Source organism: Haliotis rufescens, unplaced genomic scaffold (genome assembly GCF_023055435.1).
Source record: "Haliotis rufescens isolate VD_foot unplaced genomic scaffold, xgHalRufe1.0.p SCAF_51, whole genome shotgun sequence".
Taxonomy (NCBI): Eukaryota; Metazoa; Mollusca; class Gastropoda; order Lepetellida; family Haliotidae; genus Haliotis; species Haliotis rufescens.
In genome coordinates this window covers 1563522-1588136 of record NW_025964235.1, presented here as the reverse complement: position 1 = coordinate 1588136, position 24615 = coordinate 1563522, and the positions used below count along the sequence as shown (strand labels likewise).

General features: G+C 44.8%; 2 protein-coding genes across 3 annotated transcripts; both read right to left on the bottom strand.

The window, feature by feature from the left end:
• Window positions 1–1337: 1337 nt before the first annotated feature.
• LOC124140739 (galactose mutarotase-like) lies at window positions 1338–24045 on the bottom strand. 2 transcript variants are annotated; one of them, XM_048384874.1, is made up of 9 exons: window positions 23931–24045; window positions 9488–9576; window positions 8297–8427; window positions 7582–7745; window positions 5847–6056; window positions 3995–4082; window positions 3434–3578; window positions 3098–3266; window positions 1338–1684 (listed from the first exon to the last, which is right to left on the bottom strand). In XM_048384874.1, the coding sequence occupies exons 2-9, from the start codon at window positions 9544–9546 to the stop codon at window positions 1601–1603; spliced, it is 1050 nt and encodes a 349-aa protein (XP_048240831.1). In that variant the 5' UTR covers window positions 9547–9576; window positions 23931–24045; the 3' UTR covers window positions 1338–1600. The 2 variants fall into 2 exon arrangements, with proteins under 2 accessions (XP_048240831.1, XP_046364409.1); XM_046508453.2 differs by lacking the exon at window positions 23931–24045 and having other exon boundaries at window positions 9488–9734.
• Window positions 15158–23951, bottom strand: LOC124140639 (galactose mutarotase-like). Its single transcript, XM_046508310.2, has 8 exons — window positions 23862–23951; window positions 22202–22332; window positions 21395–21558; window positions 19850–20059; window positions 18338–18425; window positions 16688–16832; window positions 16088–16256; window positions 15158–15381 (listed from the first exon to the last, which is right to left on the bottom strand). Exons 1-8 carry the CDS (start codon window positions 23918–23920, stop codon window positions 15298–15300), a joined length of 1050 nt encoding a protein of 349 aa, XP_046364266.2. The 5' UTR covers window positions 23921–23951; the 3' UTR covers window positions 15158–15297.
• Window positions 24046–24615: the final 570 nt, after the last annotated feature.

The following is a 24615-nucleotide window of genomic DNA, read 5'->3' as shown; positions in this document are numbered from 1 at the left end:
GTGTATTTGTTTGTTTGTTGTTTAACGCCGCACTCAGCAATATTCCAGACCGCGGTCTGTAAATAATCGAGTCTGGGCCAGACAATCTAGAGATTGACATCATGAGCATCCATCTACGCAATTGGGATACGATGACATGCATCAACCAAGTCTGTGCGCCTGACCACCCGATCCTGTTACGGCAAGCATGGGTTGCTGAAGACCTATTCTACCCCGGATCTTCACGGGTCTTAAGTGTGTAAGAGATGTTGGGTACATGGAAGTGTATATTCACATTCGCGACTTCGTTTCAGCAACGTCCCTCGGGCGCGTCAGAAACCATTGTGGGTTCGAATCCCGGTTCGCCCTGATCATGTTTCTAGGTTTGTCAGCACCATACCCGTGCTCGTGGGTTTCACCGAAGTGGTAAACGTCTGAGACCTGCATCACTTCGAGCTTTCCTCCCACATTAAGCTGACACGCCGTGATATAACTGGAATACTGTGCAGTGCGGCGTCAAACTCAACTCACTCACTCGCTCTTTTCAGCAGGCATGCGTTCCGTGTCAGGAGACGTCTTCAGGTCAAGGCTACCTCTGAGTACAAGACAGTATAGATTATGTAAGGTCACGGGATCAGTTAGATAAGCAAGCAAGATGACAAAAACCTAAACAAGTCACGTGGCGCGTGTCCAGGGCTCAGGGTGCCGTGGTACAAAACAACCTTAGGGCTTCGACTGTCGTAAGTCCATGTTAGGGTATGGAAGTTACGATCACCTTAGCGCTAAGATCGCTTTGCACAACCGCACCCAGGTTACACACAACCGCACCCAGGTTACACACAACCGCACCTCGGTTACACACAACCGCACCCTGGTTACACACAACCGCACCCAGGTTACACACAACCGCACCCAGGTTACACACAACCGCACCTAGGTTACACACAACCGCACCTAGGTTACACACAACCGCACCTAGGTTACACACATCAGCTTGGCTCCTGAGAGTTTAAAAGGCTTGGTTCTTGCCCAACACTCAAACACACTCAGTACATGTGGTATCACCTTGTACAGGTGACTTTGTTCGAAATAGACCGCTGTTCATTAAACAAGACATGGGACACTGGATGCTGTAAGTCTGTGTTTAAGTATGACACTTGCTTCGCCTTAGCGACGTTGTCCTTCTGTCCTCCTCCCAAAGTGTGTAACAACTGGGATTATAGAGATGTGTGACAAAATAACCACAGGTCCCGGTAATAGTGTGATCTTATCTCAGCTGGTTCACGCGACATGCTTGAGGTAGTTGGGGTAGGGTCACATGGACGTCTTTCTTAGGTTCCATAACTCAACTACAAGGGTGTTACAACAAAATATATTTCTTACAGTAATGAGTTCATGAAATGTTATAACATCAATACCTCCAAAATGATATCAGTCACCTTCACGATCTGGAATATATAGTAAGGTTCAAAATTCTACCCCCAAAAATGTCTGAATATGTCATGAGATACGAATGCCATTTTACACGCATAAGGGATGCAGATCATCTCTTAATGGAAGTGTCGTTTATCCGTCACCATGGAAACAATGGCGCCTCCAGCCGGTCACACTCCAGACAGATCTATGACGTCATGACTCCAAACCGATAGGTGGTGCTCTGACGGTACGTCTCTCCAGGGTGTAGGATGGTGCTAGGGAACTTGGGCTAAACAGATCAGAATTAAAGCTGAAGACTTGTTCAATGAGAGATCAGCATTCGATCACGTTACCTATAGTTAAATCTTGAAAAATGTACAGCAGTAAAAACAAGAGGGACTCTGAGGTCAGATAATCGCAGAACTTTACTCAAGTTTTTGGGATAAAGCGGTAGTCTGTCATACAGACCCTGAAACACAGACCGTGAAACACAGACCCTGAAACGCAGACCCTGAAACACAGCCCATGCAAGTCTATATTATTTGACAAGTCTAGATGCAGTGTCAGGATAATGAACCGTCTCTTGCTTCCTTTATATTATATTTTATACTATAATTTAACAACTGTGAGATAAAGCGGTATATCCCAGGAGGAAGATGGGAGACAAAGCGGTATATCACAGGAGAAAGCCTGTCTGACAAGCAGCGTGGTTCTGTGACCCAGAGAACCATCCGCCCATCTTCCATAGGCAAGGGAGGCATCTGACTTAAAAGTTTAGTTTTTATAGTCAGTTAACTCCCTTGCCTCGGGACGTGGCAGGCAGAAAAGTAGCCAATCTAACAAAGTGTAATAAACTTAATGTTCATATCAAACTCAACTTGATACAACTGTAAACAGCCATTTTGTAATAAAGGCTGTTGTCCTTTATGGGGGTCACGGGTGGCCCAGTCGTCTGAGGCGCCGCGATTCGCTGTGCAGAGTTGCGTCACTTGGGCACGCCAGAAACCTATGATTGTGGGTTCGAATCCCGGTTCGCCCTGATTATGTTTCTAGGTTTGTCAGCACCATACCGTGCTCGTGGGTTTCACCGAAGTGGTAAACTTTCCTCTCACATTAGGTGACACGCTGTGTTAAACTGGAATACTGTTAAAAGCGGCGTCAAACTCAACTCACTCACTCACTCCTTTATGGGGAATTTGCTTTGTCGTAAACGTTATATTTCGTGGAGATTGCTGTTATATGAAGTCACCACTTGAACATGATTTCATGTTTATCAGTTTGACTTTTTCCGATAAACAATGCAAAGTTTTCGTGAAAAGCAAGACGACCTTTACCTCCAGGTTTCGATGGGTATTTCATTCGTTATATTTCTGTCAGAAACATTATTTACCGTTTGTTGGTTGTTTTCATATGAATAAATATTATCAAGTCTTAGAAAGGCATTAAGAAGTGATACACATAAGCAAGAGAATTTATGGATGTCAAGGTCTTTATTATGAGGAACACAACGTTTCGGAAAATATACTTACTCCTTCATCAGGCCGGGGGTAATTAGCGCTGATAGGTAAAAGAACAGGAATAAAGGAGTAGGAATATACTCCGAAACGTTTTTTGTTCCTCATAACAAAGAAGTTGACATCCATACATTCTCTTCCTTAATAATTATTATATCATAAAGAAAATGAATCTGTGAACAACTCACGTTGTGGACGCTGTCGGGGTAGTGTTGAGCCTCGAGACAGAACGCGGAGTACCTCCCATACACCGCCCCTCCCTTCCCGGGGTTGTTGAGCCAGTGCCCTGTGTAGAACATCAGGGCAGGCTCGGTGGTGGAACACTCGAAGTACCGGCCCGACCCTGGGTGTTCGAATCTGTGGAGAAAGCAACGTGACGTGAGTGAGTGGCGATATTTGTTTAATACTCCTCCTTAAAGACGAGAATCACTAACTTACATATTGCTGTTCATGTCCACCGAACATTTTCGGGGAGACCAAATTATCTTTTTTCCAGTTTGGGCATCAGGTGGTCGGCCGCTTACCTGGCGGCAAACTCTTTGTTCCCCGTCACCTGCAGGTTGTAATTACAGGTGAAGCCTCTGTCTACCTTGGGATTGTGCAGCCGGTCACCTACACGGGTGGGTGTCCGGAGGTCTTGGGGCTGACCAGTCACATCTTGGATTTCACCTGCATATATATACAACAAGGTCATGTACAGTGAAACCGCGCTGGTCTGGACCCCGTACATCCCGGACATGGGGCGTCTAGTAGTGAGTGAGTAGTGGCAATATTCCAGCATTATCACAACTGGAGACACTAGGTGTTGATTTCACACATTGTAACCATGTGAGGAATCGAACCCCGGCCTTTGGCGTGAGGTGTGAACGCTTTAACCACGAGGCTACCCCACCCCACGGATGTCTTCTATACTTCAAGGGAGATAACTACCAACCCATGTCGTTATTAATCCGGACATATGTTAATACACACAATCTTACTTACCGTACCATTCGGATAACACGGTTTCAGATTATCATCTTAGCATCAATTTCTTAAATGCAGATAAAGTGGTTGCAGACTGTATACAGTCTATGTGTATGCACCTGTTGGTATATAGAGGTTATTCATAGGTAGATATGTGTCAGCCTTCACTGTCGCCACGTGGTTCTCCAACTCTGCTGCTCCCGCGCCCTGAAACAGTGTAAAGGATTAAAGCTACGAGATCAGATTGTGAGGAATTGCTGGATAGGAAGTACTTGGCGGATGAGGGATGACAAAGTAGACAATTAATGGACCCTTCTTGACAGCGGTATAAGGATCTATACCGAAACGTCGCCTTTACAGTATTAAAGAAGTAGTTATCCATAAATTGTGTCTACTTTGTCAGATTGTGAGGATGTTCAAAACCAGATATGTGCTTTTCTCTGTTTTGATATCTAAGTTTTGTTTACTATTAGAAAACAAATTAGAAAACATATCTGACCATGGCCTGTCCGAATACATCGCGTCCTAAACAATACGACAACCTCAAAAGGAACATTTTGCCTGACACACTACAGTCCTGGTCACTTGTAATAGAATCACGAAGACAGCTGCATGTGTGCTAATACTTATAAAGTGAAACCAAGCCATTCCGCCCATAGGGAATATTACTTACATTACTGGCAAAAATTGTATAGTGCGCTTTTCAAGAAATGTCCAACTTTTTTTGCCAATAAACACCATAATTGAGTTTTCATCCCTCAAGTGGCGAGGACAATAGGGCAATCCCAACAGGCAGATCTCGCCACAAACAATAGGACGATCCCAACAGGCAGATCTCGCCACAAACAATAGGACGATCCCAACAGGCAGATCTCGCCACAAACAATAGGACGATCCCAACAGGCTGATCTCGCCATAAACAATAGGACGATCCCAACAGGCAGATCTCGCCATAAACAATAGGACAATCCCAACAGGCAGATCTCGCCATAAACAATAGGACGATCCCAACAGGCAGATCTCGCCATAAACAATAGGACGATCCCAACAGGCAAATCTCGCCATAAACAATAGGACAATCCCTACAGGAAGATCTCGCCACAAACAATAGAACGATCCCAACAGGCAGATCTCGCCATAAACAATAGGACGATCCCAACAGGCAGATCTCGCCACAAACAATAGGACGATCCCAACAGGCTGATCTCGCCATAAACAATAGGACGATCCCAACAGGCAGATCTCGCCATAAACAATAGGACAACCCCAACAGGCAGATCTCGCCATAAACAATAGGACGATCCCAACAGGCAGATCTCGCCATAAACAATAGGACGATCCCAACAGGCAAATCTCGCCATAAACAATAGGACAATCCCTACAGGAAGATCTCGCCACAAACAATAGAACGATCCCAACAGGCAGATCTCGCCACAAACAATAGGACAATCCCTACAGGCAGAGACCGCCTCCGTGGTCTAGTGGTAGAGCGTCCGCCCGGAGAGCGGAAGGTCCGGGGTTCAATCCCCGGCCGCGTCATACCAATAGCCGTTAAAAGATGGTACTTGTTGTAACCCTGTCTGGCGCTCGGCATTATGGGGCTAAAACAAGGACTGGTCGGCTCTGAGTCAGTATACTGTGTCTGAGTGGGATATTCATGTTAAACTGCGGCATGGTATCTCAGTGAGCTAGCACTATAAATCAGCATCAGTCCGGACTAGTACAAGCAGCCACACAAACACACACACGTACATGCACGTCGCTATATAAGTGCAATAATCTTGGACGCGATGTTAAACCCCATTTCACCTCACCTCACCTACAGGCAGATGTCGCCACAAACAATAGGGCAATCCCAACAGGCAGATCTCGCCACAAACAATAGGAAAATCCCAACAGGCAGAACAGAACTTTGAAGAACTACCCAATCCCAGTCTCTATGGAAAGATTCATTTCCCGTCCATTACTCACATGTCCGGCCAGGTTAAAATACACGTGGTTCGTGAGGTTGATGGGCGTGGCCTTGGTGGTGGTCGCTGTGTACTCGAGAGTCAAGCCGTTGTCGTCATCTAACTCATACGTCACCACCGTGGTTACCTCCCCTGGGAAGTTCTCCTCTCCGTCAGGGCTGACATACTTCAACACTAACTTATTCCCTTCTATGGTGGCATCCCAGAGCATCTGTTGGAAGCAGAATGTGGACAGTGCGGTTTAGAACCATCGTCATGCGACTTCGTGCATGAAACACTATCATGTTAATGTTTACTATTGGCTTGTGATTCTTAAACCCATACTTATGATGTACTAGTAGTAGGGATTTCATACGATTAGTCAAGTCAAGTCTTTTGTGTACAGGGAAAGTGCATATGTACATATTGCAATGGTATATGAATTCATACATAACTTGCATTATATTATTCCAGTATTTGCAAAATCTTTGTCTCATTGAATAACTTTGACATAGGTATTTACATGAGTCTCTTAGTCACCAGACAGAAGCGTTCTCAATGTATACATATTCAGACAGAAGCGTTCTCAATGTATACGTATTCAGACAGAAGCGTTCTCAATGTATACATATTCAGACAGAAGCGTTCTCAATGTATACATATTCGGATGATAGAGGAGTCTTATGTTCTTACAGGAATTACATATCAAATTAAATGATAATCTCTTCTGTCCCTATATTGGAAAAGTGAAAACGGAAAGTTTTTTGCCGTGTTGGTTCTCGCAAAGCACATGTTTTTTTCACGTTTAGTCTTCGAGCTAACCTACAAACCAAATCACGTCAGTCATGAATTAATGATATCTATTAAAAACACCATAAACACATATTCCTCCATGTTCGTTTGTTTGTTCGTTGTATAACGACGCACTCAGCAATATTCCAGCTCTATGACGACGATCTGTAAATAATCGAGTCTGGACCAGACAATCCAGTGATTGACATCATGAGCATCGATCCACGCAATTGAGATACGATGACATGCATCAACCAAGACAGCGAGCCTGACCACCCAATCCCAATAGTCGCCTCTTACTGCAAGGATAGGTTACTGAAGATAGTTCTAACTCATCTTCGTGGTTATGATGTGAATATAACAAATTACAGCTCCATGCGAAATGTATGCTCCAAGCGCTGCAATATTATTACCCACAACTAAGCTTAATGAGATTGTTGCTTCAGCTGCATTTCAGCACGCTATAAATGTAAGTCACGTGATCAAATGACGATCTCTTATTGGATACACCTGAATATCCGGTTTAGAATTGGTCACCAGCAACCGAGGCTTGTCCTAAGAGGCGACTACCGGGATCGGGTGGTGAGACTCGCTGACTTGTTTGATGCATGCCATCGTATCCCAGTTGCGTGGATCGATGCTCATGATATCAATCACTGGATTGTCTGGTCCAGACACGATTATTTACAGACCGCCATCATATAGCTGGAATATTGCTGAGTGCGGAGTATAATAACCTAAGAAATGTTAGGACTTGCTGGTCGGTCTGTGACCTGGCTGATTGTGTGCCATCATGTCACGACGGCTTGGACAGCTGCTCATGTATTCACGAACGACAGCAAATGCTTCAATGGAACAGGGACATTGGTGAACAGGACGCTTCCAGTCAATACGTGCACCCTCTTGATGCACGGAATTGGTGGCATACATGAACAAGTGAGTGTATCACGTGTTAATAGGCGTACCTTGTCAAAACCCTTAGTGCCACCGTGCACGAAGTTGTTGGCCTCCTGGCGGTCGTTGGCGTTGAGGTTGTAGGTTTTGCCGTCAAGGGCGAAGGTGGCTCCGGCAATGCGGTCAGCCACACGGCCCACAAGAGCGCCCATGTAGATGGGGTTGGCTTGGTAACCTTGCAGAGAGAGGTGACATTGGAATGTGGTTAACAGTCCTGAAGACATGTCCCAACCAGTTAACGTTGGACTTGGTCATGGTTTGAAACAAACAATAGAAATACCTATGGTGTAACAAAACATATTGTGGTCCATGAACTATAGAGTCTGACACTCATCTGTGTCCCGGCCTGTGTAGGGTGTCCCGATTGTACGGAGGGCCAGCGACAAATACCGTCAACCATGTACTGGTCTGCCTCACTCACTCACTCACTCACACCGTAGGCCGCCAAGATGTCGCAGGGATACTGACTAGGGAGTGAGACCGCCTCAGTGTCGGCCCCCTCCGTCTTCAGAGTGTGAAACCTCCTCTCTAGCTTCCCGCCATACCTCCTTACACAATTTAAATATCAATTCATAGCCGTGTGGTTCAAGTGCTCGCTCGTCACGCCGAAGGCCAGCGTTCGATTCCCCAGATTGGTACAATGTGTGAAGCCCCCATGATATGGCTGAAAATACTGATGAAGGTAGCGTCACTCACTCACTCACTCACTCACTCACTCACTCACACCTTCAATGTCTTCAAAGCCTGGGCAGATGTCCGCGACCCTCCCCGCTCTGTCTGGCACCCGGATCTCTGTGATGGTACCGCCGTAGTTGATGATGCGGACCACGACGTCGTTCTTGTTTGTCAACGTAAACCTGAAACCGGTTACAAAATACCAAAAATGCATAACAGTTGTCTATTGAAATTAAAATCATACCCTTTTCGCGAACACTTGGTGTCATCACTGATTTTCATTGGTCCGTTCATATAATTTTCACAGCTATTTTGCTTTTATGAAATCGGTGGATAATCAAGACTGGTTATTCGCTTCAAATTAACGATTTATATTTCCTATCCTTTATTTTATATTAGACAAGTCAGTATTAAAAAAATTTATAAGATGATGTTGAATTCACAATGCAACTACTTTCTTACATTAATATCGTACGGATGTTCTTCAACAATCTGTCACAAATAATATACATAATTCAGACACATAGGTTGTATCTCATGAGATTCCGATTGTGGTCCCCAATAACAAGTGCTTGCACGGCATTGTACTGTAAGGGCGCTGCGCATGTCAGGATATCAACCAAAGGTCTGTCGAGTCTAGACCGGAAGTTCCGGGCTTGGATCCCCGGTCGCGTCATACCAACAAACGTTAAAAAGATGTTTCTTGTTTCTACCCTGTCTGACGCTCGGCATTAAGGGGCTAAAACACGGACTCGGAGTCAGTATACTGTGTCTGAGTGGGGTATTCATGTTAAACTCCAGCATCGTATCTCAGTGGGCTAGCACTATTAAATCGGCATCAGCCCGGACTAGTACAAGCAGACACACAGACACATACACGTGCATGCACGTCGCTATATAAGTGCAATAATCTTGGACGCGACGTGGATTCCGACTCACCTAACCTCGAACACTGTGGAGTTCAATACAACCACGTGAAAGCAATTACTAGCATATACTACTCAAAAGTAGTCAAAGATCACCATCAAGAAGGCTGTGTGTTTAAATACCCCCCAGTCATGACAGATTAACTATCGTTATTACACACTGCCAATGTCTTGACACAAGAGCACTCATTACATCGTCTAGACTGACTCTAGAGCCTAGTCCCTCTTTAACGGCTTTATAATATCGGGACGTGTAACAAGTCTAGTGACATGCCTTGACCTGAAAATGACCTGACTGACTTTACCACAGACCTACCTGGTCACCTCTTTTCCGTCCCTCGTCTGACCGTAGCTGTTCTGTGTAACGCGCGACATGGTGGACTTGGCAGACTGTGGTGGACTGTGGTGGACTTGGCTGACTGTGGCGGACTGTGGTGGACTTGGCGAACTGTGGTAGACTGTGTTACAAGCCCGGCTCAACACGGCTTCTGACCAGGAGATGTCGCTAAAAGCACCAAGCTACCCACTTGCCCATAATCTTTAATCTCTTCTAGGTCAATGAAGACCAATTGCAGTTACTTCCCTTCCGTTTAAAAAACATAACATTAGAAGTTTAGAAGAATACAGGTTGTTAAGTTGATCATGCAAAAGTAGGGCATGTCTAGGAGTTTGGAAGTTTCGGCTCTACCTCTTGAATCTACGTGTTTGCTCTTCGGTTGACATATGGCCGAGGAGGAGCGGGGAGAACTGGTCTATCGGTCAAAATGAGAATACGTTAGCCTGGCAGTATACGTCATGTTTGGCCGGGATGTCAGTGGCGGTGGCGCCGTAGTTTATGACGCGGACAAGAACGTTGTTGTTTGTCAGGGTGTATCTGACGGAGAAACAAAATGTTAATTAATTGGTTGAAATGAAATCTTTCCCTGAGGCCGTGGTCGTTGACTCCGAGTTGTTGTGGAGTGTGACAGTTGTTCAGCAGTTGCATTAAAGAAACCGACATGAGCCGTGCCCGCGCGCAGGGGAGTAGGATCCAGTGACAGGCGGGTCCTCATCTCAAGAGAGCGGGGCAAGCTTGTTACAACAAGTATGCCAACTCTTCAGTATAAATGAGAATAATTCAACCAGGATGTGCACGTTGTTCATGTATTATTGACATCATAAAATAGGGAATAAATAGTAAAACGGCGCCTCAGAGTACATTATTACTTTGAATATACACGGACAGTTGGACACGTTATATTTAAGAAATAAACGACGAGTGGGATGTAATGTACTCCTGAATTTACTAGCAGGGCATTGTCTTCTGTATTTACCAGAAGAGTATAACAATAATATATGCATTTATAATGCGCCAAATTCCATTCACCAAGTGGATGCTCATAGCGTTACACTCTCAGGGTATAACCGTCTGTGTGGTAGCAGGGCATTGCCTTCTGTATTTACCAGAAGAGTATAACAATAATATATGCATTTATAATGCGCCAAATTCCATTCACCAAGTGGATGCTCATAGCGTTACACTCTCAGGGTATAACCGTCTGTGTGGTAGCAGGGCATTGCCTTCTGTATTTACCAGAAGAGTATAACAATAATATATGCATTTATAATGCGCCAAATTCCATTCACCAAGTGGCTGCTCATAGCGTTACACTCTCAGGGTATAACCGTCTGTGTGGTAGCAGGGCATTGCCTTCTGTATTTACCAGAAGAGTATAACAATAATATATGCATTTATAATGCGCCAAATTCCATTCACCAAGTGGATGCTCATAGCGTTACACTCTCAGGGTATAACCGTCTGTGTGGTAGCAGGGCATTGCCTTCTGTATTTACCAGAAGAGTATAACAATAATATATGCATTTATAATGCGCCAAATTCCATTCACCAAGTGGATGCTCATAGCGTTACACTCTCAGGGTATAACCGTCTGTGTGGTAGCAGGGCATTGCCTTCTGTATTTACCAGAAGAGTATAACAATAATATATGCATTTATAATGCGCCAAATTCCATTCACCAAGTGGCTGCTCATAGCGTTACACTCTCAGGGTATAACCGTCTGTGTGGTAGCAGGGCATTGCCTTCTGTATTTACCAGAAGAGTATAACAATAATATATGCATTTATAATGCGCCAAATTCCATTCACCAAGTGGATGCTCATAGCGTTACACTCTCAGGGTATAACCGTCTGTGTGGTAGCAGGGCATTGCCTTCTGTATTTACCAGAAGAGTATAACAATAATATATGCATTTATAATGCGCCAAATTCCATTCACCAAGTGGCTGCTCATAGCGTTACACTCTCAGGGTATAACCGTCTGTGTGGTAGCAGGATATTGCCTTCTGTATTTAGTGCATCACTTGCTTGTTAGCGGTGTTGGAACCTACACCGAAACGTGGCTCCTAATTGTAATAAAAAGTTTATCCATATACCCTATCCTTACTTATTCAGTAAAACGATATGGGTGGCTATATTAGGTTTGTTTGCTTTTTGTTTAACGCCTCGATCAGCTCTATGACGGCGCTCTTTAAATAATCTAATGACCCGAAATTACGATAGATGGCATGCATTCAGTTAAGTCACCACGCCTGACTTCCCCATCCATTTAGTCGCCATGTACAAGTATAGATTGCTGGGGACCTATATTCTTACCCGGAATCCCCAGGTTTCTATAATTAGTAGCAAGGAATTCCATTCTGTATTAGGTAACTGGGGCCAGTGGGTTAAGGTGATGCAAATTGCAGTTGTCTCCCTTAGTTGTGCCCGAGTCAACTGATCGTGGGTTAGAATCCGATGAACTGTTGAACCTGCAAGTAGCTGACACACAAACAGCTGTAAACACATGCGTCCTGTATAGAGATACTTACGTGTGTAGGGTGTTGTTTTCTTTTGTTTGTTGTTTAACGCCGCCCTCAGCAATATTCCAGCTATATGACGGCGGTCTGTAAATAATCGAGTCTGGACCAGACAATTCAGTGATTGACATCATGAGCATCGATCCAAGCAATTGGGATACGATGACATGCATCAACCAAGTCAGCGAGTCTGACCACCCGATCCCGTCAGTCGCCTCTTATGACAAGCATGGCCGCCTATTACGGCAAGCATGGGTTGCTGAAGACTTGTTCTACCCCGGATGTTCACGGGCCACACACACCAGCTTGACTCTTGGGAGTTTCTTCAGCTTCGGTCTCGCCCATCACAGAAGCACATTAGGGACATGTACAGGTGACTTTGTTCGAAATAGGCCGCTGTTCATTAAACAGGAAATGGGTACATGTTAACAGTCTAGCGCACTAGACAACATTGGATGTATACTCCCCAGGAAGCTGAGAATGAATATCTAGCGCACATTGATCAATTGACACATGTAATAATGTGATCTAACATGGTCCAAGCGCATTTGAGAGGTTATACAATGGAAAGTGCGCTATACAAATATATCAGTGAATTGATGAACAATACAACAGAGGGTGGCTCCTGCACAGGCGTCACAAAAGTCAGGAAGTACGGCAGTTACGGTCGTCTTAGCGCTACGATTGTCTCAAATATGTGTCGACGTGTGGAAGTTACGATTGTCTTTGTGCTACAGTCGTCGTACATCTGTGCGCATGCATGGTCATGTATTGAAGTTACGGTCGTCTTGGTTCTACGATCGTCGTACATCTGTGGTAAAATATGGAAGTTACGGTCGTCTTGGTTCTACGATCGTCGTACATCTGTGGTAAAATATGGAAGTTACGGTCGTCTTGGTTCTACGATCGTCGTACATCTGTGGTAAAGTATGGCAGTCACGGTCGTCTTTGTGCTACAGTCGTCGTACATCTGTGGTAAAGTATGGCAGTCACGGTCGTCTTGGTTCTACGATCGTCGTACATCTGTGGTAAAGTATGGCAGTTACGGTCGTCTTGGTTCTACGATCGTCGTACATCTGTGGTAAAGTATGGCAGTTACGGTCGTCTTGGTTCTACGATCGTCGTACATCTGTGGTAAAGTATGGCAGTTACGGTCGTCTTGGTTCTACGATCGTCGTACATCTGTGGTAAAGTATGGCAGTTACGGTCGTCTTGGTTCTACGATCGTCGTACATCTGTGGTAAAGTATGGCAGTTACGGTCGTCTTGGTCCTACGATCGTCGTACATCTGTGGTAAAGTATGGCAGTCACGGTCGTCTTGGTTCTACGATCGTCGTACATCTGTGGTAAAGTATAGCAGTTACGGTCGTTATGGTTCTACGATCGTCGTACATCTGTGGTAAAGTATGGCAGTCACGGTCGTCTTGGTTCTACGATCGTCGTACATCTGTGGTAAAGTATAGCAGTTACGGTCGTCTTGGTTCTACGATCGTCGTACATCTGTGGTAAAGTATAGCAGTTACGGTCGTCTTGGTTCTACGATCGTCATACATCTGTGGTAAAGTATAGCGGTCACGGTCGTCTTGGTTCTACGATCGTCGTACATCTGTGGTAAAGTATGGCAGTCACGGTCGTCTTGGTTCTACGATCGTCGTACATCTGTGGTAAAGTATGGCAGTTACGGACGTCTTGGTTCTACGATCGTCGTACATCTGTGGTAAAGTATGGCAGTCACAGGCGTCTTGGTTCTACGATCGTCGTACATCTGTGGTAAAGTATGGCAGTCACGGTCGTCTTGGTTCTATGATCGTCGTACATCTGTGGTAAAGTATGGCAGTTACGGTCGTCTTGGTTCTACGATCGTCGTACATCTGTGGTAAAGTATGGCAGTCACGGTCGTCTTGGTTCTACGATCGTCGTACATCTGTGGTAAAGTATGGCAGTTACGGTCGTCTTGGTTCTACGATCGTCGTACATCTGTGGTAAAGTATGGCAGTTACGGTCGTCTTGGTTCTACGATCGTCGTACATCTGTGGTAAAGTATGGCAGTTACGGACGTCTTGGTTCTACGATCGTCGTACATCTGTGGTAAAGTATGGCAGTCACGGTCGTCTTGGTTCTACGATCGTCGTACATCTGTGGTAAAGTATGGCAGTTACGGTCGTCTTGGTTCTACGATCGTCGTACATCTGTGGTAAAGTATGGCAGTCACGGACGTCTTGGTTCTACGATCGTCGTACATCTGTGGTAAAGTATGGCAGTCACGGTCGTCTTGGTTCTACGATCGTCGTACATCTGTGGTAAAGTATGGCAGTTACGGTCGTCTTGGTTCTACGATCGTCGTACATCTGTGGTAAAGTATAGCAGTTACGGTCGTCTATGTTCTACGATCGTCGCACATCTGTGGTAAAGTATAGCGGTCACGGTCGTCTTGGTTCTACGATCGTCGTACATCTGTGGTAAAGTATGGCAGTCACGGTCGTCTTGGTTCTACGATCGTCGTACATCTGTGGTAAAGTATGGAAGTTACGGTCGTCTTGGTTCTACGATCGTCGTACATCTGTGGTAAAGTATGGCAGTCACGGTCGTCTTGGTTCTACGATCGTCATACATCTGTGGTAAAGTATGGCAGTCACGGTCGTCTTGGTTCTACGATCGTCGTACATCTGTGGTAAAGTATGGCAGTTACGGTCGTCTTGGTTCTACGATCGTCGTACATCTGTGGTAAAGTATAGCAGTTACGGTCGTCTATGTTCTACGATCGTCGCACATCTGTGGTAAAGTATAGCGGTCACGGTCGTCTTGGTTCTACGATCGTCGTACATCTGTGGTAAAGTATGGCAGTCACGGTCGTCTTGGTTCTACGATCGTCGTACATCTGTGGTAAAGTATAGCAGTTACGGTCGTCGGCAGTTACGGTTCTACGATTTCGGTTAGTCTTAGCGCTATGAGAGTTGTAATTAAGGCTGTATTGAAGTATGACCGTTCGCCCGTCCGATTACGCTTCCTACCCGCGCTCATGGGTTTCACCAAGGCGGTGACACGCTGTGATGAAACTGGAATACTGTTCAAAGTGGCGCTAAACCCGGCTAACTCACTCACTCACTTCATTAACTCAACTACAAAGGTGTTACAACAAAATATATTTATTACAGTAATGACAGCATGTAATGATATAATACAAATATACCCAAAATAATATCGTCAAGTGTCGTTTATCTGTAACCATGGAAACAATGGCACCTCCAGCCAGTCACACTCCAGACAGAGCTATGACGTCATGACTCCAAACCGATAGGTGGTGCTCTGACGGTACGTCTCTCCTGGATGTAGGATGGTGCTGGGGAACTTGGGCTAAACAAATTAGAATTAAAGCTGAAGACTTGTTCAATGAGAGTGTGTTGTTTGTTGTAGTAACGCCGCACTCAGCTATATTCCAGATCTATGACGGCAGTCTGTAAATAATCGAGTCTGGACCAGATAATACAGTGATTGACATCATGAGCATCAATTTGGATACGCAGACATGCATCAACCAAGTCAGCGAGCCTGACCCGATCCCGTTAGTCGCCCCTTACGACAAGCATGCGGTGCCGGGGACCAGTTCTACCCGGATATTCAGGGGTATCCTAAAAGAGATCGGCATTTGATCACGTGACTTATATTGATAGCGTGATAAAGTGCAGCTGCAAAAAACTCATTAAGATTAGATCTCAGTTCTCCCCAAAGATCTGAGGACGACCTTTCACCCGACCAATCAGAGCCTCGCTTACAAGATCGGGAAAGTCACAGTCGGAACGTGTTTTCTAATCATGCAACGGGGGGTCATGCTCGGTGACTTGGTTGATGCATGTCTTTGTATCCCATTTGCAGATATCAATCACTGGGCCATCTGCCCCATGCTCGATTATTTTCAGACCGCGGTCACATAGGTGGAATATCTCTTCATATGGATAATGATACGTTTTCGTGAAAACGCTAAACAATCATATAAGAATAATTATTATATCATAAAGAAAATGAATCTGTGACCAACTTTGTCAGAAATGTGTCAACTCACGTTGTGGACGCTGTCGGGGTAGTGTTGAGCCTCGAGACAGAACGCGGAGTACCTCCCATACACCGCCCCTCCCTTCCCGGGGTTGTTGAGCCAGTGCCCTGTGTAGAACATAAGGGCAGGCTCGGTGGTGGAACACTCGAAGTACCGGCCCGACCCTGGGTGTTCGAATCTGTGGAGAAAACAACGTGAGATGAGTGAGTGAATGTTGTTTAACGCCGAAGTCAGCAATATTCCAACTACATCTGTTAATAAACTGGAGTCTGGACCAGGCACACCAGTGACTGATAGCATGACCTCATTCCACGCCACCAAGGCACAATACGTCACAGATCTCGTTCCTCGGCTCTTACCACAAGCATGGGATGCGATGGTCCTGATCTTCCGGCATGAACCATCACATTGCAAATAGCGGAAACATTGTACCAATGGTAATGTGGTCTGTGTAACCATGGCGATGTGGCATCTGTAACCATGGTGATGAGGTGTGTAGGCCTGGTCCCATTATTAAAGGAGAATCATTTACTTTTATCTTGTTGTTCATGTCCAGCGAACAATAACTGTCGGGGTTACCAAATGAACATCAGGTGGTCGGCCGCTTACCTGGCGGCAAACTCTTTGTTCCCCGTCACCTGCAGGTTGTAATTACAGGTGAAGCCTCTGCCCAGCTCGGGATTGTGCAGCCGGTCACCAACACGGGTCGGGGTCCGGAGGTCTTGGGGCTGACCAGCCACTTCTTTGATTTCACCTGCATATATATATACAACATGTACAGTGGAACCGCAATTCCAGTGAGTGTGGTTAACCCTGCTTTTAGCAAAATTCCAGAAATATCATGGCGGGGGACACCAGAAATAGGCTTCACACATTGTACCCATGCCGGGAATCGAACCCGGGCCTTCAGCGTGAGGAACGAACGATTTAACCACAAGGCTATCCCAACCCCCCGAACACCTTACACAGTGAGTGAGTGAGTATGGTTTTACGCTGCTTTAAGCAATATTCCAGCAATATCACGGCGGGGGACACCAGAAATGGGCTTCATATATTGTATCCATGTGGGGAATCGAACCCGGGGCTTAGGAGTGACGAGCGAACGCTTTAACCACTAGACTACCCCACCGACCCTCATCTTATACAGTCGAACCCCGCTAGTCTGCACCCCGATGATCACGAATGTGGGGCATATTGTATACTTCAATGGAATACAATACTACTTCAACTACAAGCCTATTAATCCGAACATACGTGTATGTTTAAAGACACTGCTTTACTTGTGGTTAATACACACTGCTTTACTTGTGGTTAATACACACTACTTTACTTGTGGTTAATACACACTACTTTACTTGTCGTTAATACACACTGCTTTACTTGTGGTTAATACACACTACTTTACTTGTCGTTAATACACACTACTTTACTTGTTGTTAAAACACTATCCTTTACTTGTCGTTAATACACACTACGTTTCTTATTGTTAAAACACACTCTTTTACTTGTCGTTAATACACACTACTTTACTTATTGTTAAAACACACTCCTTTACTTGTCGTTAATACACACTACTTTACTTGTTGTTAAAACACTATCCTTTACTTGTCGTTAATACACACTACTTTTCGTATTGTTAAAACACACTCTTTTACTTGTCGTTAATACACACTACTTTACTTATTGTTAAAACACACTCCTTTACTTGTCGTTAATACACACTACTTTACTTGACGTTAAAACACACTACTTTACTTGTCGTCAATACACACTACTTTATTTGTGGTTAATACACACTCCTTTACTTGTGGTTAATACAAACTACTTTACTTGTCGTTAATACACTCTACTTTACTTGTCGTTAATACACACTGCTTAACTTGTCGTTAATACACACTGCTTTACTTGTCGTTAATACACACTACTTTACTTGTCTTTAATACACACTACTTTACTTGTTGTTAAAACACACTCCTTTACTTGTCGTTAATACACACTACTTTACTTATTGTTAAAACACACTCCTTTACTTGTCGTTAATACACACTACTTTACTTGACGTTAAAACACACTACTTTACTTGCCGTTAATACACACTACTTTACTTGTCGTTAATACACACTCCTTTACTTGTGGTTAATACACACTACTTTACTTGACGCAGTGCCATCCGGATTCATGATGGTTCAGATTACCACCATCAATGTCTTAAATGCAGATAAAGTGGTTGCAGACTGTATACAGTCTATGTGTATGCACCTGTTGGTATATAGAGGTTATTCATAGGTAGATATGTGTCAGCCTTCACTGTCGCCACGTGGTTCTCCAACTCTGCTGCTCCCGCGCCCTGAAACAGTGTAAAGGATTAAAGCTGCGAGATCAGATTGTGAGGAATTGCTGGATAGGAAGTACTTGGCGGATGAGGGATGACAAAGTAGACAATTAATGGACCCTTCTTGACAGCGGTATAAGGATCTACACCGAAACGTCGCCTTTACAGTATTAAAGAAGTAGTTATCCATAAATTGTGTCTTCTTTGTCAGATTGTGAGGATGTTCAAAACCAGATATGTGCTTTTCTCTGTTTTGATATCTAAGTTTTGTTTACTATTAGAAAACAAATTAGAAAACATATCTGACCATGGCCTGTCCGAATACATCGCGTCCTAAACAATACGACAACCTCAAAAGGAACATTTTGCCTGACACACTACAGTCCTGGTCACTTGTAATAGAATCACGAAGACAGCTGCATGTGTACTAATACTTATAAAGTGAAACCAAGCCATTCCGCTCATAGGGAATATTACTTACAGTACTGGCAAAAATTGTATAGTGCGCTTTTCAAGAAATGTCCAACTTTTTTTGCCAATAAACACCATAATTGAGTTTTCATCCCTCAAGTGGCGAGGACAATAGGGCAATCCCAACAGGCAGATCTCGCCACAAACAATAGGACAATCCCAACAGGCAGATCTCGCCATAAACAATAGGACGATCCCAACAGGCAGATCTCGCCACAAACAATAGGACAATCCCAACAGGCAGATCTCGCCATAAACAATAGGACAATCCCCACAGGCAGAGACCGCCTCCGTAGTCTAGTGGTAGAGCGTCCGCCCGGAGAGCGGAAGGTCCGGGGTTCGATCCCCGGCCGCGTCATACCAATTGCCGTTAAAAGATGGTACTTGTTGTTACCATGTCTGGCGCTCGGCATTAAGGGGCTAAAACAAGGACTGGTCGGCTCTGAGTCAGTATACTGTGTCTGAGTGGGATATTCATGTTAAACTGCGGCATGGAATCTCAGTGAGCTAGCACTATAAATCAGCATCAGTCCGGACTAGTACAAGCAGCCACACAAACACACACACGTACATGCACGTCGCTATATAAGTGCAATAATCTTGGACGCGACGTTAAACCCCATTTCACCTCACCTACAGGCAGATGTCGCCACAAGCAATAGGGCAATCCCAACAGGCAGATCTCGCCACAAACAATAAGAAAATCCCAACAGGCAGATCTCGCCACAAACAATAGGAAAATCCCATCAGGCAGATCTCGCCACAAACAATAGGAAAATCCCAACAGGCAGAACTCGCCATAAACAATAGGACAATCCCTACAGGCAGATCTCGCCATAAACAATAGGGCAATCCCATGACGGGTGAGGTCAGAACGACAATAACGAAAACTTCATTCAATTGAACTTTGAAGAACTACCCAATCCCAGTCTCTATGGAAAGGGATTCATTTCCCGTCCATTACTCACATGTCCGGCCAGGTTAAAATACACGTGGTTCGTGAGGTTGATGGGCGTGGCCTTGGTGGTGGTCGCTGTGTACTCGAGAGTCAAGCCGTTGTCGTCATCTAACTCATACGTCACCACCGTGGTTACCTCCCCTGGAAAGTTCTCCTCTCCGTCAGGGCTGACATACTTCAACACTAACTTATTCCCTTCTATGGTGGCATCCCAGAGCATCTGTTGGAAGCAGAATGTGGACTGTGCGGTTTATAGTGAGTGACTAAGTTGGGTTTAATGCCGCTTTTAACAGTATTCCAGTTATATAACGGCGTGTCAGCTTAATGTGGGAGGAAAGCCCGAAGTGATGCAGGTGTCAGACGTTTACCACTTTGGTGAAACCCACGAGATCGGGTATGGTGCTGACAAACCTAGAAACATAATTGGGGCGAACCGGGATTCGAACCCACGATCATAGGTTTCTGGCGTGCCCAAGGGACGCAACTCTGCACAGCGAATCGGAGCCACCCATGCCCCAAGTCCGGTTTAGAACCATCGGGATGCGACATCGTGCACGAAACACCATCATGTTAATGTTTACTACTTGCTAGTGATTCACAAACCCTATTCGAGATATGGTCAGGATCGTATGGACTTCTTATGACTATTTAAGCGCCATCTGGGGGAAGAACTCGCTGAGCAGGGGTGCGACAGTGCACACGACCCACACAGGAACACAAAACCAGGGTAGCTGAACAGTGAGAACAGTCAGCCGCAGAGATGTGCATCTGTTTGTCGTCCGTATTGTACCTATCCTAGCTACTACAGATTATCTTATTTTCTGGTTAAATTGGTGATAATCTTGTTCTTGTGAATTTCAGTTACCCTATCTGGACAGAATTATATTATCCATGAAGATCCGGGTTAGAATAGGTCTTCAGCGACCCAGGCTTGCGTTAAAAGGCGACTATGATTGTCGTAAGAGGAGATTGACGGGATCGGATGGTCAGGCTCATTGACTTGTTTGATGCCTGTCATCGTATCCCAATTGCGTGGATCGATGCTGATGTCAATCACTGGATGGTCTGGTCTAGACTCGAATATTTACAGACCGCTGTCATATGCCTGGAATATTGCTGATGCGGCATTAAATAACAAACAAACAAACAAACAAGACTTGATGATTTAGAAAGCTAAACTATTGATGACTACGGCGTATAACAACATTCACACACTCACAAGGAGTGTCTGATATATACAGAGACAGAAATACCCCAGGACTCTAATAGAGTCCATGTTATAGTGAACATAACGTTACTGAATGACAACAAATACAATGCTCAGATGGAATAGGGGCATCGATAAACTGGAAGGTTCAGATCAATCAATGCCACTCTCCTAATGGACGGAGGAATTGCTAAAATACATGAACAGGGGCGGCTCCAGGATATTTTAAAAAGGGGATGTTCACAGTAAGATTTTAGGTATTTAATGTCTGGGGATGAATACTTTAACATTCCCTCAAGATCATCCCCTCAATGAACAACAGGGTGTATCCCGTGTTACAAGCCGTACCTTGTCAAAGCCCTTGGTGCCACCGTGCAGGAAGTTGGGGGCCTCCTGCAGGTCGTTGGCGTTGAGGTTGTAGGTTTTGCCGTCAAGGTCGAAGGTGGCTCCGGCAATGCGGTCAGCCACACGGCCCACAAGAGCGCCCATGTAGATGGGGTTGGCTTGGTAACCTTGCAGAGAGAGGTGACGTTAGATTGTGGTCAGCAGTCCTGAAGACCAGACGTCTAGATGACCTTTTGGTTATTTGGATATTTTACTCATGGGTTGGATTTAGATAGGGTAGCCACAAGGGTATTCTCATATTTTTACCCATCTGTTTCTTCACAATTGGGTATTTTAACTTAAACAATCCCCTCAAATCATAAAAAACTATGTGAATAGTAGTACACCTGTCTGCGTCTGCTTGTGGCTCCCTCTCCGGGAAGCCATTTTTGTCTGCAAAACCTAGCATTGTGTGAAAGGCGCTTTAAGTCACCAATCAGTGACTGTTTAAGATACATGTACATTGACTTGGCACAATGTGCTTTTCAACTGGCATCTATCAGCATGTCTTTAAGTGGCGATCGGCTGATACACAATCATTTTATCTTACAGTTGTAATATACGCATTGATTTTATTTCAATATCGTTTTTGCCGCGTATCTGATACACTAGGATTTGATTTATTTAATGCACAGACCCACTTACTCACTCACCCACCCACTCACCAACCCACACACCTATACATTCACCCACTCACTCACTCACTCACTCACTCACCCACTCACCAACCCACACACCTATACACTCACCCACTCACTCACTCACTCACACCTTCCATGTCTTCAAAGCCTGGGCAGATGTCCGCGACCCTCCCCGCTCTGTCTGGCACCCGGATCTCTGTGATGGTACCGCCGTAGTTGATGATGCGGACCACGACGTCGTTCTTGTTGGTCAACGTAAACCTACAAAATACCAAAAATAGAACCCTTTTCGGTACACAAAAACAGCATCACCCGTATAACGAGTTGTCAGTGATGTGAAACTAACAGCGTATAAAAAGTATGACACACCCTAGGTTATCCTCCAGTACACAAGTAATTATGCAAAACAGGATGTTAAATTAATTCACAATGAACAATGTCGGTCTTTTTTTTAAATCTGTTACAACCCATTAATAATTCAGACCCAGACCCATATAATATATCCCCTGGAGACAAAAGTCCCCACTAACATCAGCTGGTCATTGTACATGCCGACAGCGTTGTTCATGATGTTATAACATCAACCAATGGTCTGACGAGGACAAGACGTTTTTACAGGCCGCCCGTCCTGGCGAAGGACGAACACTGCTGACTGTGGCCTCAATATCACCATATAACACAACTGTTACGCATCATAACCTGTCGGGCAAAAGAAAGTATACACCCATGTTTCATGGTTTGGTAAAATAAAACGATTTTACGGCGCCGCTTTTAGCAATATTCCAGCAATATCACGGCGGGGGACACCAGAAATGGGCTTCACACATTGTACCCATGTCGGGAATCGAACCCGGTTTTCCAGCGTGGCGAGCAAACGCTTTAACCACAAGGCTACCCGGCCGCCCCTACAAGGAATGTTTATTCGATGGTGTTGTATTTGATTTGATATCATGGGCGATATCACATGCATCATCTCAATCGTAATCTCACAACAGGTCACGTGCACATGGCGTTCCAGGGGTCGCAGTTTCACAGTACACCGTATGGAGCATGTTGTCACGTGCACATGGCGTTCCAGGGGTCGCAGTTTCACAGTACACCGTATTGAGCATGTTGTCACGTGCACATGGCGTTCCAAGGGTCGCAGTTTCACAGTACACCGTATTGAGCATGTTGTCACGTGCACATGGCGTTCCAGGGGTCGCAGTTTCACAGTACACCGTATTGAGCATGTTGTCACGTGCACATGGCGTTCCAAGGGTCGCAGTTTCACAGTACACCGTATTGAGCATGTTGTCACGTGCACATGACGTTCCAGGGGTCGCAGTTTCACAGTACACCGTATTGAGCAGAGTCAAAGGTGGCTGTCCAAGCGTATACTTCCCTTTCCCCGACTGTTCAGTAATTACACAGTGACAATGTCTGTACACATGAAACTCATTCTAGACTGGACACTAGTGCCTAGTTGCCGTAAAAGGACTATGCTTGTCGTAAGAGGCGAGTAACGGGATCGGGTGGTCAGGCTCGCTGACTTGGTTGAAACATGTCATAGATCCCAGTTGCGTGGATCGATGCTCATGATATCAATAACTGGATTGTCTGGACCAGACTCGATTATTTACAGACCGCCGTCAAATAGCTGGATTATTGCTGAGTGCGGCGTAAGACAATTTAACAAACCAACCAACTAGAGCCTTGTCTCTCTTTAACGACAGTATGTAAACGGGACGTGTAGCAAGTCTAGTGACATGCCTTGACCTGAAGCTGACCTGACTTTACCACAGACCTACCTGGTCACCTCGCTTCCGTCCCTCGTCTGACCGTAGCTGTCCTGTGTAACGCGCGACATAGTGGACTTGGCAGACTGTGGCGGACTGTGGCGTAGATCTAGCTCCTGACCAGACGATATGTCTCTGAATGCACCCAGCTTCCTACTTGCACGACCGGCCTGATACAAGTTATTGCAGTTATCTCCCTTCGGTGCACTGTCCTTTTTTTCATTTAATTCATAACATCAAACATTCTCCTTGTCTGTTCGGAAACTGATGGACTCTGCTACATATTGATGATGTTCTTGCATCCAGTGTTGTCAATAGCAAACTTGAAGGATTGGATTTCCATGTTTAGTTTAAGAACAACAACATTTATTGGAGATCCACTTTTCACGATTTGACATATTTTAACCTTGCTCTGTGGAAACATAGGGTGTTAACCAAAGGAAATTCAGTGTTTAAAAGTGGAAAGTGTATATCCACGTCTGTAGATGACCAAATGGCGGTGTGATCTTGCACCTGAAAAACATATTGTGTTTGCCGTTTTTTCTGCAATCCGGTGGCAAAAATATATGCGATATAAAGTTAGTTCCTATACATATTACATACGTGAAGTTAATAGGCTTTAATTATCCAGTGTATATCTCCATTATATAAACAATGATTATTTTTTCCGTACGTATGATGTATATATACTCATTTTCATAATTATAGTTAGTCCCCCTGTACTAACACGCAATGTATATAGCTGGGGGTGACAATAATAAATACA

Bases quoted from the DNA above. Each gene is read 5' to 3' on its own strand.
- LOC124140639 (XM_046508310.2), bottom strand. From the start codon at position 23,920: ATGTCGCGCGTTACACAGGACAGCTACGGTCAGACGAGGGACGGAAGC. The intron at 22,333-23,861 runs GTAGGTCTGTGG...GGTATTTTGTAG, and splicing joins GACGGAAGCGAGGTGACCAG to GTTTACGTTGACCAACAAGA. The intron at 21,559-22,201 runs GTGTGAGTGAGT...TCTCTCTGCAAG, and splicing joins AGGCTTTGAAGACATGGAAG to GTTACCAAGCCAACCCCATC.
- LOC124140739 (XM_048384874.1), bottom strand. From the start codon at position 9,546: ATGTCGCGCGTTACACAGAACAGCTACGGTCAGACGAGGGACGGAAAA. The intron at 7,746-8,296 runs GTGTGAGTGAGT...TCTCTCTGCAAG, and splicing joins AGGCTTTGAAGACATTGAAG to GTTACCAAGCCAACCCCATC. The intron at 3,579-3,994 runs GTGCATACACAT...ATATATATGCAG, and splicing joins TAACCTCTATATACCAACAG to GTGAAATCCAAGATGTGACT.